The 16,929-nt window shown below is 39.2% G+C and overlaps 1 protein-coding gene across 1 annotated transcript in view; it reads right to left on the minus strand.

Moving 5' to 3' along the window:
• Positions 1 to 2,440: 2,440 nt before the first annotated feature.
• The window catches only part of PTBP3 (polypyrimidine tract binding protein 3), a 37,742-nt gene continuing 23,253 nt past the window's right edge, over positions 2,441 to 16,929 (minus strand). Inside the window, exons 6-14 of the mRNA XM_054178983.1 lie at positions 14,329 to 14,439; positions 10,879 to 11,056; positions 9,254 to 9,331; positions 8,486 to 8,625; positions 6,100 to 6,133; positions 5,414 to 5,503; positions 4,259 to 4,475; positions 3,232 to 3,309; positions 2,441 to 2,573 (exon numbers count right to left, since the gene is read on the minus strand). Coding sequence (XP_054034958.1) covers positions 2,441 to 2,573; positions 3,232 to 3,309; positions 4,259 to 4,475; positions 5,414 to 5,503; positions 6,100 to 6,133; positions 8,486 to 8,625; positions 9,254 to 9,331; positions 10,879 to 11,056; positions 14,329 to 14,439 — 1,059 coding nt within the window. The remainder of the gene's footprint in view (positions 2,574 to 3,231; positions 3,310 to 4,258; positions 4,476 to 5,413; positions 5,504 to 6,099; positions 6,134 to 8,485; positions 8,626 to 9,253; positions 9,332 to 10,878; positions 11,057 to 14,328; positions 14,440 to 16,929) is intronic.

Genomic DNA, 16,929 nt, shown 5'->3' on the forward strand with positions numbered 1-16,929 from the left:
GTGTCTTTTATACGATACCAGAAGTAGTGAATTCACCCTTTTGCCTTATCGCACATCATTTGGTTCACATCATGATCTCATTTTCTACTGTGTTTCATCCACCAATAGCAATCTAAAACAAAGGCCACTTTGTGTTAGGTCTTCCCAGCAGAAGGGGAACACAGGTTTCCCACAAAATGTGTACATCAGGACCAATCAGTCTTTGGTCAGAGAGTGAGGTGACACTCTGATGTAAGAATCTGTTTGTTTAGCAACCTCTGTCTTGTGCTGCTGCAGTTCTAGAGCAAACATTTGCAGAAAGTGTGCAAGATATTTAAAAATAATTGGAAAGGGCTTAAAACTAACTAATAATGCAGTTTCCAAGAACTAAAAATCTACCTATAGTGATGATATTAGCCTGCTAAGGAGAGCTTTCTTCACCTGTCAAGGATCTTCAACTACTTAAGCATTTGGTTTCTTTAGGTCTGTTCCAAGCACAACGTGTTAATTACCATTTGAAGTTGGAAATGCTTGGGTGGTGCTTGGATTCCTGCATATTGAAACCACTGTCATTGCCTTCTTTTTTAGTCAGGGGACAATATTCATTTTTCAGCAATCTAAATATGCAGTTTTCAGGTGAAAAAAAATGAACTTACTATACTTAAGACAGCAGTATCTATGAAGCCTCCCTACCTCAAAAACTAGTGAAGGCACCTAAACTTTGGTTCACTTTCGTTCATGTCCTCCACCTGCCCCACTATAAAACCTTGAAGATAAATCCCTGTGAAACTTTTCACTCTTTCGTGAAATAAATCAGTTTCTAACTGCTAGGATTGGCTTTGAAAACAGCAAACAGTTTTGTATAGAGCAAATAAATCCTGTGCAATTTGAATGGTGTCCTTTCAGCACAACACTTAACAGTACCGAGCCTGGTAGTTCTGTTCCAGTCAATGCTGTAAGCAGTTGACCTCTCATTTGAAAAACAGCAATAGAAGTTAACAGTATGTAATGACAAGTAGTAGGCCTAAATCCCTCATAAAAAAAAAAAGAAAGAATCACTTTTCTACTGCCCTGAGTAGGAGGAGAGCAAGACATTCCATCACATAAACCACACTGGCAGTATTATCAACAAAGGTGTATACTGTGCTTGGCATGCAAAACCAGGTTTGCAATCTGTAGCCAGGAGGTCTCATAGAAAGGCAAGTCTCCTCCTCAGATACGTGGAATATTTTAGGCATAAAAGGAACAACTGACAGGATCAGCGGAAAAGGCAAGACGTGCAAAGACATCTGAGTAGTTCAAGGAAGCAGAAGTTTTAACATTGCATGACAAACCGCAGGTCATTTGAAAAGGCACTGATCTGCTCCTGGATTGTTAAAGCCCTTGCTAAACATTGATCTAAATATGCAGCCACCAAAATTCAGAGTACTACTTAATGGGGAAAAACACAACCACCACCATTTTTTGAAGTATTAAGAATTTCGAAAAAGACCAAGGAAAGAATTTTCACAAAGCCTGCAATACCTTTTCCAAGATAGTCCAGATAAAACTGTTCAGCTGTGTTACAATAGGCACACAGTAAGGCACATACCAAGCAAACATACAATTCTTTATTAGATATTACAGTGGTAGAGAACACTCTTGAGGTTTCATTTTTGGGGCCCCAAAGATGCCCTTGAGAAAAAAAAAAACATTTTTTTAAAACATTTTTTTTTTCTTTAAAGAAATGCTAAACATTCTTTGAAATTAGGTCTATTTTCTGGTACTGCTTTCTCTGAAATGCTATTCTAGTCACTTCACATAAAAAATAAGACATCAATCTTCCATTCCAGGGTTAAGTCGAATGAAGTCACTGATGCCGCATCTTGTAGAATCTCATGAAGTATCTTTCACTCCAGAAAGAAGGCACTGATTTTTCTCTCTTTATTTTTAATCCATATGAATAGACCAGACTTTATGTTCTTAAGAAAAGTTATTTTTAAGGTTTTTCCAAATTATGAATAGACACATCCTGGTAACAAATACCATTCAGAGAACACTCACAGTAAATGCTTGCTTTTCTTCAAGAAACTCAAATAGTATTTCACATTAAAGTTAGTGTTTAATCTGTGTAGAGTAAGCCTACCATATTTTAAGAAATACTCTGGTATATTGTGAAATCACTCTGAAATATTTTGTAAGGCTGAATTCACATAAAAGTGAAAAGGATGGTATCAAAATACAATTTTAAGTAGGAATTTTGGTGACAGATATTGTTGCTAAAGTAATTTCACAGAAGGATCTTTCTGTGTATGAATATGCAACTTTGATCACATATTGGCAACTAAAACCAGAAAGGATCACTACTTTGTATATGAATGAGCTTTTTCTTGAAAGAGACAGAGGTGGTCAGAGACATTTCAGCCTCTGAGGATTTTACTAAAACCATGCTGCAGTTTTGAAAGGAAAGTTGACAGAAATGTTAGATTTTCATTTTCGAGAAGGAAATCCGTAGATGACAATCATCTCCGAAGTCATGACCGTGAAGCTCAATGAGACTTTGAATTGCTTCTTCCATAGAGCCCAGCCGGATAAGAGCCATTTTGCAATCTCTCCTAAGTAGAATAAAAACCATTATTAATCCTAACCACATTTTCATTGTGCTAGCCAGCACAGAAATGTTATTCTTGCAAGTATTTAGCAGCTGCATCACACACAGCGGACCTGTGTATGGAATTAGAATTATTTATGCACTGCTAAAATGAGGAAATAGGAAAACTATACAGATTTTGCAGGTGGATAGCAAACAGTCATGCCATTCTGCCACTGCAATGCACTTCAAGCCTTACTTCAACCCTGTTTTTTGAAGACCTCTAAGAAAGACTCATGTTGTCTATATGCATGGGATTATTCTAGCAGGTATGGTCATGCTAATATGACATTGCCAAGCAATCCTAATGAATGTTAAGGCAGATTCATCGTAATCTTTTGGATGCTATTTTACTTACATACAGCTTGCATTTCTTCTTAAATCGGCAGATACATACTGTCCTTAAACTTTGAACACATGGACTTTGTCATTTAATTATGCTAACATACTATCCCATTTGAAATTTTAATATTTGAGTGATCATAAAAAACCTTCATAGCTATACAGCTTTTGCCTACAGATGTACACACATGCCTGTAGTTATGGCATTTCCCAAAAAGGCAGTTAGCTACCTTTCAGGATGAAATCTTGCATGGTACCTTATCAGGAAAACTTTCCGGGACTTTAAGAATCTGAAGGCTTTCACAGTATATCCTCTTGTTGAAAAAAGTTTCTTCAGCTCACCTTCAGTAGCGCAATACCTACATATTAAACAAGCAAAACAGAGAAACAAACCAAACAAAACCAAAACAAAACTCCTGAAAAAATCACAGTATCAAAATCTCAATTCTGGCTTCTAAACTAAATTTGAACAGCAAAAGTTATCTCTACCACCACAAGCCATGTCAATGGTTCAGGCCAAAGATCTGGGGCTTGACATTAAAACTTACCACTACAGTGTGCCACAAAAATATTTCGGACACATTCTACTGCTGTTAATCCTAACTCCTCCCTCAGGTAAATTCAGATTGCATAAAAGCCACTTAAGATCTTAACCATTATGTTCAGAAATACCTCTCATACTGAAGTTATTTTAAGTATGCTTCACACTGACATTGAAAATGTTCTGGTTTACTCACAAAACAGCCCAAAACCTTCTGTTTGGGTGTCACTACACAGATTAATGACAACATTCTAGATAGGAAACATGGTCATTTCAAAGAGTATGCATCTTCACACTTTTTTTTTTGTTTTAATCTTTCCCTCTATGTGAGAGGGCCGAATTCTGTAGAAATATTTAATTTTTTTTAGGTGTTAGAAAGATTAGAACTTCATCTATAGTCAATAACAATGCCAGTGATGACTTTGATGTAATGTAACCCCAGTACATTATCTCAAAAATCACGTCTTTAATCTTTGCAGAAGTTTATCACACAGGACTTAATACATGAGAAACAAAAGCATATTCTCAATTAAATAGAAACTGTATTAAAACTCATCAAGAAGAGCTTTCTGTCAGTTATCCTCTTTGGTAACAGCAAGAAAAGTGACAGTTAAAGGATTCACTTATTGCTAATTCCATGGTAGAATGACCTACATTCTCAGGAAACTGTAAAAGGCCAAGGAAACTTAAAGGCTATGTCAGACTGTAACTTAAGAACAAAACTTGAGAAACATCTTCCCAAGAAGATCACAGACGTAGATACTCACGGAATGCCGCAGAGATGCAGGGTGTCAGATGGAGCAGAGAGATTCTGGGAGTTCTTAGAGCCAGGCCTCTTAAAGCGATGTAAAGGGCTATTGTAATAGTCCACAAACTCCTCTTGGTCCTCTTGTCCCCATTGAGGGTAATGAATTGTCTGACATTCTGAAAGACGAACCTGGAGGACCCGTCCATAAATCTGCTGCCCATTTAAGTGGATGATAGCTAATGAGTGGAAATAAAATTTGAACAAGAACAGTGAAAGAGGAAGTAAAAAGGATTCTTTAAATACTAATTTTGCATTCTATTTACTGTCAGAATCTACATCTGTTGTATTTAGGCTGCAACTTCCATGTCTACCAGGTGGGCTATGTCATAGTGTTGTATTTAAAACAAGTATAAGGATGTAATATGACCTCCAGGCTAAAAGCAAGCAAAAATGGAAAGCAGTAGTTCAGTAACAAGCAGCTGATTATCCTTATTTAGTTAGATATAGGATAAACTACATGAAAATCGTATGATGTTTTAATTCTAACATTTACTAGACTGCAATTCAAAGGATTAATTTTTTTTAAACCACTATAGAAAAAATAATTTGCTTACATGGAAGCAAACAGATTATTACCAACATATACAAGGAAAGCTTTGTACGTAGTAAAGTATCACAATGATGGATTTGGAACATCTCCCTTATGAGGAAAGGGTGAGGGAGCTGGGAGGAGACTGAGGAGCGACCTTATTAATGTTTATAAATATGTGAAGGGCAAGGGTCAGGAGGACAGAGCCAGGCTCTTCTCAGTGATGTCAAATGACAGGACAAAGGCAATTGGGTAAAAGCTGGAGCACAGGAGGGCCTACACAAATACAAGGGAAAACTTGTGGGGGTCACAGAGCACAGGAACAGGCTGCCCAGAGAGATTGTGCAGTCTCCTTTTCTGGAGACATTCAAAACCCATTTGGATGCATTCCTCTGTGAGCTACTCTAGGTGATTCTGCTCTGGCAGGGGAGGTTGGACTAGATGATCTTTCAAGGTCCTTTTCAACCCCTAGACTTCTCCGATTCTGTGTCATTTGTTCATGCTTGTCATTGACACATGGCAAATTACTCATCTGTATGACACTAATGCCAGTTTGAAGCACAACTGTGCCTTAAAAATCAGTACCTAGGTGAGCCTGGGCTTCATCCATCATCTGAATCAAAGCAGTTTCCCTCTTCTTCATGACCTTCACACAAAGCACATTACCATACACACCTAGGGAAATCCAGAAAGGAAATGTGTCCAGTGCATTGCTATGAACAGCATAAGGGCAAGTCTGCTTCTTTTGACCAACATTCATGTTACAAAGAATAATCATCTCACTAAACAGATTGGTTAGAATATTAGTGCAAAGGAGAGCTTTTAAGTTCATTTATTATGTTCTGAGGGTAAACAGCAAAGGATCCTGTCATAATTCTGTGTGCTTATGCTCAGCTTCTAAACAGTGCAACAGATCCATAAAATCCTCTTTACACAGGCTTATTAAAATACCACTTGATAACACTGTCCTCTGCAACTGATGTACATGCTGATTCTCTACTCCATTTCCTCTGATGAAAACTTTGGGTTTTCTTCTTACTTTGCTTTCTCATACTTTTGTGGTATATTTCAGGACACTAAAATTCTTCTGACACTGTAACCGTTTTGTCTTTTTGGTACCTGTGGCCTACAGCTACTGACTCAAATTACTGTTGTTTTTAAAACAGCATGTTCTTTTGTGCATTTTCTGGACAAAGACAGAACAATGGAACTTGCATTAACCAGCATGTGTCAGATCAATAGTTTCTGAAAATATATTTAGTGTATCTTACCAAATAGGATGAAAAGTCCATGTACTCTGAGGACCTGTTTAAATGATAAAATGAATATATTACTTTTAACTTCATGGAAATAAAGAAATATATTCCATAAGCACACTGATACTGAAATCTGTCCCTCCAAAAGCCATTCCCTGCAATAATTACAGCGTCTTGCATTCTTGTCAATATGTATTTGCTATGCACATGTAAAATATGTTTTAAAACTAGCACTTCAGCTCATGCATTTTCAGCACTCAAGACTCAAACTGTCAGGCTGAATAAGTTCCTATATATTAAGTGGCTTAATTATTTTAATTTATTCTTTCCAAGATAGCAGTTCATTCCCTGGAAAATAAAAGATATATACTAGAAATGGATAAGAACATTCAGGAGCTCCTATGTATTTTCCCAAACAGCAGACACCACCTTCAAAACTAAAAACATTTGCTTCAAAATGTGCTTGCCTGTGTCCCCAACCATATATGTGACCATGACATGCTGAAGTAATACACATACCATTTAATTGTTTATATATGAAACATTCTATACAGAAAGCGGCATTTATTTGTGCTAAATTAGAACCTGTGAACAGAAAGCTAAACATTGAAAGAAATAATCTTCTTTTAATTTTTAACTAAATCTTTGTGTACCAATCGTCTAAAGCACCAAAGGAGGTAATTCACACCCCAGTACCACCAAATTTTATTCAGCTGAGGCAAAAGTTTTGAGAGCAATGAGTATTAAAAATATCTGGGTGTCAGAAACACTACTCTCGCCCTCTAGACCTATTGCTTCTCAACTCACTGGCCCATGGCCTTTTATTATCAGCATTCAGTAACATGGAACATTTCCTATAAAGGTACCATTTGAATGCTTCTACAGTTTATTCTTCTGGCCCTAATATTTAACTTCAGCACAGAGTTTATTTAAAGACATTTCCTAACCAAGTGAGACTGCAATATTTCTACTGAAAAGCAGTTTTTGGAAGACAAACCCAGCTAATTTAAAAGTCACGAGGAAATGTTCAAATGTACACTGAAACCCTGCAACAGAGGAGACAAATTTAAATACATTCAGCCAGATTTTTCTGTACACCAAAAGAAAAAGTGACAATGCTCAGATAACCACCACTGAAGAACAAGTGTTGTCCAGCGGCCAAGAAATGTATTTACAACAATTCACATTTCCAACAATTAATGTTGCTGTACATTCTTATTTGTTACCCTATAAAAAACTGATCATTATTTAATACATTTACCTGCTGTATTGCACACTGCAGCACAAAGCTCTGCATGACAGATATTAGAATTAAGGAGCTATGCCCTAAATATAGCTTTGACCTATGCTTCACATATACTTACTTCTGAAAAAAACACACTCTTCTAAGTCTCAGAGAATCACCTTTAATAAGCAGCTGCAGAAAGCACATCCACAGCAATCATCAGAAATTAACTGATAAGATATATTGGCAAATCGGGGGGGGGGGGGTGTGGGAAATTACTTGTTTTGCAAGTCCTAATCTGCAGCTGTGGAATTCAGCTATTAGTACAAAAGTGGAAACAGAGCAGTTACTTAGAGATGAAAGGAACTGGTCAACAGAGTTTTAAATTTCTAATGTCCATCTAGCCAAAAACTCCTAATTTTGTAACTTTTACAGTTAAGAGAATCTAGCAAGTGTGTAAACCACACAAATAATAGAACTGCTTACCAGACCAACCAGTAGAATTGTGTTTTAAATTACAGTCTTGGTAAAGCATGATTTATTTATTTTTAAGAGATGTACATTGCTTGTAATGAAGCATGGATCAATGTGCAATATTTGAGTAACAGGAGTATGCTTATAAAACAGTTGATGTCATTTCCACTATAAAATTAGCTACTCAAGTTGTACTTGGCAATTTTACTTCCAACCTATGAAAAAAGATCTGTGTGATGCTATGAAAAGTGAACATATGCATTTATTAGCATTTTAAAATGGATTTGCAACAATGTCAGTAGTGATGTGCACCTCCGTTCTTTTCCAACCTGGGAGATGCTGCAAAGCTAGGAGAATTAGTGCTTTGATTTCACATGCTTTTACCTCCTTTCCTCTTCCCTCCTGTTTTTCTAACTCCTCATGTTTTGCAACAAATGAAAGGGTCTTTGGTTTCTCTGAAGTCACACACAGAGGAGTGATACTTACAGAGATATGTGAAAGTTTAGTTCCAACATGTGTTGTTTACCTTTTCCAATGTTGTGTGTCTGACCCTAGGCTTGCCCCTAATAGCATTGTCCTGGTATTTATATTACCAGCACAGAGATTTCCTCTCTTATTCCTTCATCTAAAGTTAATTTCCAAGACGGATTGTGGTAATCGGTACAAGTGCATACTTACACCAGTTCCACCACTCAAACTTACTTCAAAGTTGAAGTTTCTCACTTGTAGAACAGAACCTTCTAAAATACCAGGAACATTCTGAACAGCCCTCAGCCCAGGTACTGCTGCTGGGGTGACCGGGACAGAATGGATTACTCCAGGAACCACCGGAAATGGAAGACCTGGAAGGGTATTAATAGCATCACTTGACATCTCAAAGTGGAAAAGACATCTCAGAAGACAAAGGCAAGCTATGTTTGGCAGAAACATCAATACTCAATGAAAAATGCTTTTCAGGAATTTAATTACTCCTAGTATCTGATCAATAAAGGAGGAAGCCCTTTCCTCTCAGAGATGAAAAAATATCACTATACTTACAGACCCAAATAAAAGGGGATATAAATTGCAGCCCAAGAATGAAGAAAAGTGATTTAGCACTGAAGTGTATCCTGTACTAGAAAGCAAAAGATCACTGAGCCTAGATGTTGATTTATTTCTCATTTGACAGCCAGAAAAGGGGACACATCCTCCTTTAACTTTGAATACCACTGAAGTCTTTCAATTCTTAGGAAAAAAGATACTTAATTTCTGCTCTCCCTGGGAAACTTTATCATGGCATTCAATTTCTTCACTTATTAGCTGATAAACTACATCTATACATGTTTTTTTGTTACAGAAAGTAATTTCACTGACTAATATGAGAAAGAGAATCAGAATGACTCAAATGAACACTGTTTTCAGACTACTATATCTCAAAACAGTTTGCATTGAACACAAGATAGACCACTAGCCCCCAAAATAGGAACTTACCAGGACCCTGAGTAAAGCCCATACGTTGGAAAAACCCAGCAGCCCCCATGTGTGGTGGAAGGATGGCATTCGGAGGGACTGAAGAGAGGAGACATCTCATTGAAACAAATTTTTAATCTCTTAGCAAAAAACAGAGACTTCAGCAATGAGAATCAGCTTCCAGTGTGCTATTTCTGACTTTGGTCCGTGATTAAAAAAAATCTCATTGAGATCCAAGCCTCTATGTCTTACAAAGACAGTGTTCAGCCTCATTTAGAGGCAAATGCAAATATCCCAGTCAGCCTCAATGTGCTTCTCTAAAGTGAAGTCAGAGCAAAACATAATTCAGACAAACTTGAATAGGAAAGCACAGCATAGGTAAAATTAAGATGCCTGTGGTGCAGTGTTCCACACTTGTTATTCACACAACAGAAGCACATTATAGAAATTTTCTGGAAGTAAACACACTCAAAGACATTTTGCAATGGTGAGCTACAGCTCTTTCCTAGATATTTCTAACAGCATCATGGGCTAAACAGCACAAACTACAATGAACCTGAGATTCCGAATTTTACTAGCTATTGAGGTACGTAAATCCTACAAATTTGAGGTTTTATGGAGATGCACTTTCCCAGCTTGTATTACTTCATAAACAACCAGCATTGTTTATGGCTCTTCAGGCAATCACAAGCATTAAACATAAATGCAATATCAACATATGGAGAGTCCCAGAATCAAAGCTAGCTAAGTGATCTTCCCATTAGTAGGTGGAGTTCAGTGCAACCCAGGGTGTCATACAAAACCGTATTCTAAGAGGCAGTTAGACTCAAGCTTGAGTTGTGGATATTTTTTGTGTGCTAAGACACAAGACTTTTCAAAATGGGGCAAGTATAATTGTCAAATATGTCCTGCAAGCCTGGCAATATGTCTGTTTAATTACTCTAACCTCCACCATTGACTGAAATAGCTACATTCACTAACTGAAATAGCTACATTCACTAACAGATGGTTATTGACAGGGTTGGGACAATACTAAAAAGCATCTGCTTGAATTACAAAATCAACAAATGAAACAGACACCACAGACCAAGTGAGTGAGTGTTTTACAGATAAACTACAAGCACAGTGACAAAGGAGATCCCAAAGCATACCCAGAAGCCTCCCAGCACTCCCCTCTCCCTAGCTGAGGGTATAGCCAAAACCCCCAGGGCTCTTTCTTCTCCCCCCTCCACTGTTACGCTAATCTCAGCTGGCCAGATCTGAGATTGCCCTTCCCCCTTCTCCTCTTGGCATTAGGCCTAGCCAGGCCTAAGAGGCCTTGAGATAACTCCCCTTCCAATACCAGATAGGGAGCATCTCCCACGGTAGCAGCGAGGGAAGAAAGAAGAAGTGTGAGACCTTGCAGAATGGATTTACAGGGAGCAGGAACATGATGGTTAAGAAACACACTATTTCCTGTGTCCACCCACAGGGCTGAACACCCAGGGCACCAGAGGTGCACCCTGTATGGCAGCAGCAGGAGTCACTCAGCCGAAACTGCCACAGTCACACACAAAATTTACCTTTCTATGAACCTGTTACGATGCCAAAGCTACGTGCATAATGATCTTATTGTGTGTTTATCCCTAGAAGTGAAGGTATCTTACCAAAGCCAGAGGGTAGCAGTGGTGACTCCAAGTATTCCTGGATATTACCAGGAGGAAGGTCAAGGCGGGTGAAATCTCTGCTTTTCTCATTGTTGTACTTTATCGTAAGCTTAGGTAACCTGGAGAATTCAATATGCAGCACGGAGCATGTATTGAAGAGATTTTGGCCATTCAGAAACTAAAGAAAAATAATTACATTTTCAGAGACAAAACAACAGTAGCTCCCAGTACTTTAGTTTATTTCTGCCCTACTCTTGTATCCAAAGAGAAATTAGAGAATCACAGAACATTAGGGGTTAGAAAGGACTTCAGAAAATCAAGTCCAACCTCCCTGTAAGAACAGGATCACCTAGAGCAGGTCACACAGGAACATGTCCAGGCAGGTTTTGAATATCTGCAGTGAAGGAGACTCCACAACCTCTCTGGGCAGCCCATTCCAGTGTTTTGACACCCCTACAGTGAGAAAGCTTTTTTCTTGTATAGGATGGACATGGAATGTCCTATGCTCCAGCTTGCACCCACTGCCCCTTGTACTTTCCTGGCTCTGTCCTCCTGACATTCACCCTTCACATCTTTATAAACATTAATGGGGTCACCTCTCAGTCTTCTTTTCTCCAAGCTAAAGAGCCCCAGCTCCTTCAGCCTTTCCTCATAAGGGAGATGTTCCACTCCCTTAATCGCATTTGTGGCTCAGTGCTGGATTCTTTCAAGCAGTTCCCTGTACTTCTTGCACTGAGGGGTCCAGAACTGGACACAATATGCCAAATATGGCCTCATGAGGGCACAGTAGAGGGGGAGAAGAACCTCTCTTGACCAACTAGCCACACCCCTTCTAATACACCCCATGGTCACCCTATTTTCCACCAGGTCTTTCTCTTCAGAGCTGCTCTCCAACAGGTCAGTCCCCAACCTATACTGATACACTGGGTAGTTCTTACCCAGGTGCAAGACTCCACACTTATTGTATATCAGTAAATTTCTCCCTGCCCAACTCTCCAGCTTACCTAGGTCTCACTGAAATGCAGTGCAGACTTCAAGTGTGTCAGCAACTCCTCCCAGTTTTGTGTCACCAGCAAACTGGCTAACAGGGCACTGTTCCCTCATCCAGGACACCAATGGATCTATTTCATAGTACTAGCCCCAGTACTGACCCCTGAGGGACTCCACTAGACACAGGCCTCAAACTAGACTCTGTCCCATCGACCACAACTCTTGACTTCTTTCCTTCAACCAGTTCACAATCCACCTCATTAGCCGATCATCCAGACCACACTTCTTCAGTTTAGCTGCAAGAATGCTGTGGAAAACAGTGTCAAATACTTTCCTGAGATTAAAATAAACCACATCCACTGCACTGCTCTCATCTATCCACCTGGTTATGTCCTCAGAAAAGGTTATCAGATTGGTTAAACATGACTTCCCCTTGGTAAAAACATGTTGATTGCTTGTGGTGGTAGGGCAAAACATGCCCAACACAATCCCAGAACAAGTCCTGGGCATGTCCAAGCATGATCCCTCTCTCCCCTTCCCTCCTGCAGGCATCTGGGAAATGAAGGAAAAAGACAAAGAACCCAGGCATCAGAGAATCTGGTAAATAAGGGATATATCCTCCCTTTGTGGTAAACAGGCATGTGCACTGCCTAGACTAGGTTTATGCCTTTGCCTAATATGGTCACAACCTGGTGAAATCCCTTTCTATTGGTTGCCAATTGGCCAAATGATCCTTGGACAAATGATAAAAGCAAAGCCAAACTGTAAACAAGGTGCCTTGCCTTACCTTGCTTAAGATCTGGGAAAAGAAGCCATAAGCCTTGCAACTCAGAATTATTGCCATGCCTCAGTTTACCTGGAAGGGTGCAAACCCCTTTGCATAAGCTGCACTGAAAACACTGTCAGCCTCTTTGCATCGTAAGTGCCCAGGAGCAGACAGAAGTGTCTTGCTGGCCAGAAGGGACAAAGCCCAGGTGAGCCAAGACCCCGGGAACCGTCTCCTTGCAGCAGTAAGTCACTTCCATCTTAAGCGCCCACTTCTTGAACCCAGACCTCGCAGCAAAGTGCCGAGAGAAACAGGATGTTCTCAAGAGCCTGAAACCCTGGGACAGCCTGTGAACCCTGGGAAGCATCGAGAGCCGCCTGCCACCTTGCCTCAGTCAGCCCGGTCATTGGGACAGTGAGACAACCAACCCTGCCGGCAGCTAGCGCCCAAGAGCACCCCAAAAGCCGTTAGTGGCTAATGTACAGCAGCAGCACCTCTACATGTGGTAGAACTCCCATTGCTTTCTGTAACCTGGAGTATACTGCAGCCCCGGAGAGTATAACAGAGAAATAATAGTGTGAGTAATTGGTTATCTCCATAAAGCCTCTTTGTAAAAGGTTCCTATGAAGTCTACCCCTAGTGGACAAGCGGCATAATGCCACAGCACATTCTCTTTCCCAATGTTACTTCCCCCCCCCCCCCCACCCCCCCCCCCCCCCCGTTTGCTTAACACTGTTTAAATTGTTAATATTGCCTGTACACTGTACATATCCATTGCAAATATACTACAGCTGTACACTGAACTTATTAGTAAGTTCTTATCATTTTTTCTTATTAATAAATACTAATTAATGTTTCCAGTAATATAATATTTGTCTAATAAATCATAATTCATATTCATAACTCTGCTCGCAAGTCAGCTTCTGATTTTAAGGGGTTTCTTTCAAACACCAAGTAGATAATTATACTGCCATTATCCTTACCTAAGCATCCTCTGTAGAGCACCAGTGTAGTTCATTAATTAGTAGTATTATGTCATCTTGTGTCAATGGACAAAGCATAGTTTTAGCCTGACTTATATTTCTATCTGTGCTTCTAATCTTGTCTCCCACTCAACACACGGTATCAGAGTAGTGGTATTAATTTGGAGATTTTTATTGCAATGAAACTTTCCCTAACATAAACTGGGGCAGGGCCTAGAGGATAAGTATTATGAGGACTAGCTGAAGGAACTGGAGATGTTTAGTCTGGAGGAAAAGAGGCTAAGGTATATTTTATAATAGTCTGCAACTACCTGAAAGGAGGATTTAGCAAGGTGTTAATCTCTTTTTTCCAAGTAACAACTGATAGAACAAGAGGAAACAGCCCCAAGCTGTGCCAGGGGAGGTTTAGTTTTAATATTAGGAAGATTTTGTTACTGAGAGGGTTGTCAAGCCCTGGAACTGGCTGCCCAGGGAAGTGGTGGAGTCACAATCTCGGGAAGTATTTGAAAGATGTGTAGACAGGGCATTTAGGGACATGGTTTAGTGGTGGACTTGAGCGTGCTGGGTTAATGGCTGGAGACAGTGATCTGAAAGGTTTTTTCCAATCTAAATGATTTTATAATAATTTATCATCTCTCTTTAAAAGCAGCTATGCTCAGAAAGATCACTGAAGGAAACATGAAAAATACGAGTTGAATACACTGCACTTACCCTTTTGGCATAAGATGCACTGACTGGACTAGAATACTCAAGCAAAACCTGGAATCTATTGTGCCTCGTGAAGATGAGTATCCTCAAGATGTATCCATACTTAGAAAAAAACTAGAAAAGGAAAAATATGGACTTTCAGAAACAACAATTCATGCATATTAAAACCTATCATTTAGAACTCCATATAAATTTCTGAAAAGTATTCCTTTTGTAAGAGATTAATGGAAATTGAGTGAACTGGGAATTTTGTTTCAGATAAGCAAGTAATTACTTGAGAGAGGCTACAAAATATGGGGGAAAAGACAAATTCTGTTTAAAGATTCAGCAAAGACTGTTCAACTAAGACCAGGAAAGGCCAGGCCAGACAGACATTTGTCCAGTGTCATTTGTGAGTAATTAAAGCTGAGATTTGAGACATGCATTCTGAATATCAAACCTGTTCTGCAAATTTGATGATCAAAATAGTTGATGTTCCTATGAATTAATCATGCAGACCCAGTGCCCAAACTAGAAGACACAAAAAAAAAGAAAGCAGCAAAACAAAGACCAAAAGTAGGATCTATCCCTCTGATTTACAACTGAATGGTATTTGATTTATTGCAAATGCAAGGTTGAAATGAAATCTATACATACACCCAAAAATAAGAGTGTGCTCTACATGAAGCTGTCTACACAAAAGCAAAGCCAAAAAGAGTGAGGACAAAATCACAGCTAGGACAATCTTGGAAGTGCAGAAAAAGTACATCCAAAATAGCAGTGAAAGAGGAAAGGTTTGATTTGGGGAAATACTAGCAAACAGCACTACTAGAATCAGTGCAAAGTCAGGAAAGCAGAATCCCCCAGACAAGTACTAAGCCTGGGGTAGAAAGAAAGGCCAGACATAAGGGTAAGCATCTCTTATCAGCCTGTTAGGTACAGTCACAGATACAAGACACACTGTCCTAACACTTAGTGCCTAGCTTTTCATTCTCTTAAAACCAAAGTTTATATGTTGCAGTCATCTTTTGGTGGTAGGAGACAAAACAGAAACCTTTTTTCACAGCATTTTAAAATTAGTCACTGAGTTCCTGTTCATAAAGCACTTCCCCTTAACAAAGGCCTGAATACAGCTTCTGAACAAATACTACTTTATGTTCAGTAAGAAGACTAAATAGGATCTTTTTATGAGAATGAAGTAGTAGTATTCCAATTTGGTTTTAAACCTAAACCCCACTGTATGTATATACATCGATTTTGTTTCTGCAAAGATAACCTTGAGTATTCTGTTTCTTATAATAAATATTTTAAAGTGAATTGGGGGGCTGGAGGGGGGAAGTAAAGAAAAAAGTTAGTTTAAGAAGAAAGGGACTGTTTAGAAAGACGTGCAGTGATAGGAGGAGGGGCAATGGTTTTAAATTAGAGAAGAGTAGATTTTGTTTGGACACTAGGGTGGTGTAACACTGGACCAGGGTGCCCAGAGAGGTAGTTGAGGCTCCATCCTTGGAGATATTCAAGGTCAGTCTCAGCAGGGCTCTGGGCAGCCTGATCTTGTGGAGAATGTCCCTGCTCACGGCAGGGAAGTTGGACTAGATGACCTTTGGAGGTCTCTTCCAGCCCAAACCATTCTAGGATTCTATGAAGTTTTGGACAACAGCCTGTGTACTAGCTTTCCCTGCAATGCTACACTTAACAGTGAAAGTCTCAATTTCTGTTACCCTTACCACACTTATAAAGTGAAGTTATTTTGTAGCTATCAGGCACAAAGTGCTGCTCTGATTAGAGACAACTGTCCTCTTATAAGAAATCCAAATAAGTTCCCTTTTCAAATATTGCTTCATTTTATAGACCTATTGCACAAGTAGTCGAGTGAGAGTCATTGGGCAATTCAAAGACTGCAAGCAGAATTCTGCTACACTGAAGTAAAAATTTACATTAATTGGGTTAATGAACACAAATGTCTTCTTCCACTGCCTGCTTACCAGAAAAAAAAAAAAGGGGGGGGTGGGGGTGGGAAGGGGAGAGGCAAAACCACACAAAAGCTCAGGGAAAAAACCCGAACAAAACCCCCACAGGAACTGATCCAGGAATTGCTGTTGCACTGTCAGACTATTAGAGCTCTCACTGCCACAGAAGGTTTGTTCTCAGATTATTCTAAGTATACTAACAATCTTAAACAGTTGACCTAGTACATTGTATGAGCTCAAAGACTGAACAGAACTCAGGGATACAACCAAAATTTTAGATGAGGCAAATTGTTACATCAATGGCAGACAGTATACTAGTCAATCAGTATCGTGGTGGAGGGAAATACAGAGAAAGAGGAAACACTGTAAGTAAAGAGGCAAAATACAGTATTAGTAACAATCAACTATTGTTTGAGATGCCAGTAGAGAGCAAAAATCTTCCAGGACTGCAGACTCTTGTGAAAACATTCCAATTATTTTCTATCAGATGAGTTCAAGAAAATTCTATTTGGAGAATGGCTTTCATTGCACAAATTCACTACTAATTACAAAAGTTTCAAGTGCAAAACCTTTTGCAATATCTGAAAACAAAGAAACAAACCAACCAACAGATCCTTCAGGCACACAGAGATTTGTAAATTTGCTGGATTTAGAAGTT

The sequence above is a fragment of the Dryobates pubescens genome, chromosome Z (assembly GCF_014839835.1).
Source record: "Dryobates pubescens isolate bDryPub1 chromosome Z, bDryPub1.pri, whole genome shotgun sequence".
In the NCBI taxonomy this organism is placed as follows: Eukaryota; Metazoa; Chordata; class Aves; order Piciformes; family Picidae; genus Dryobates; species Dryobates pubescens.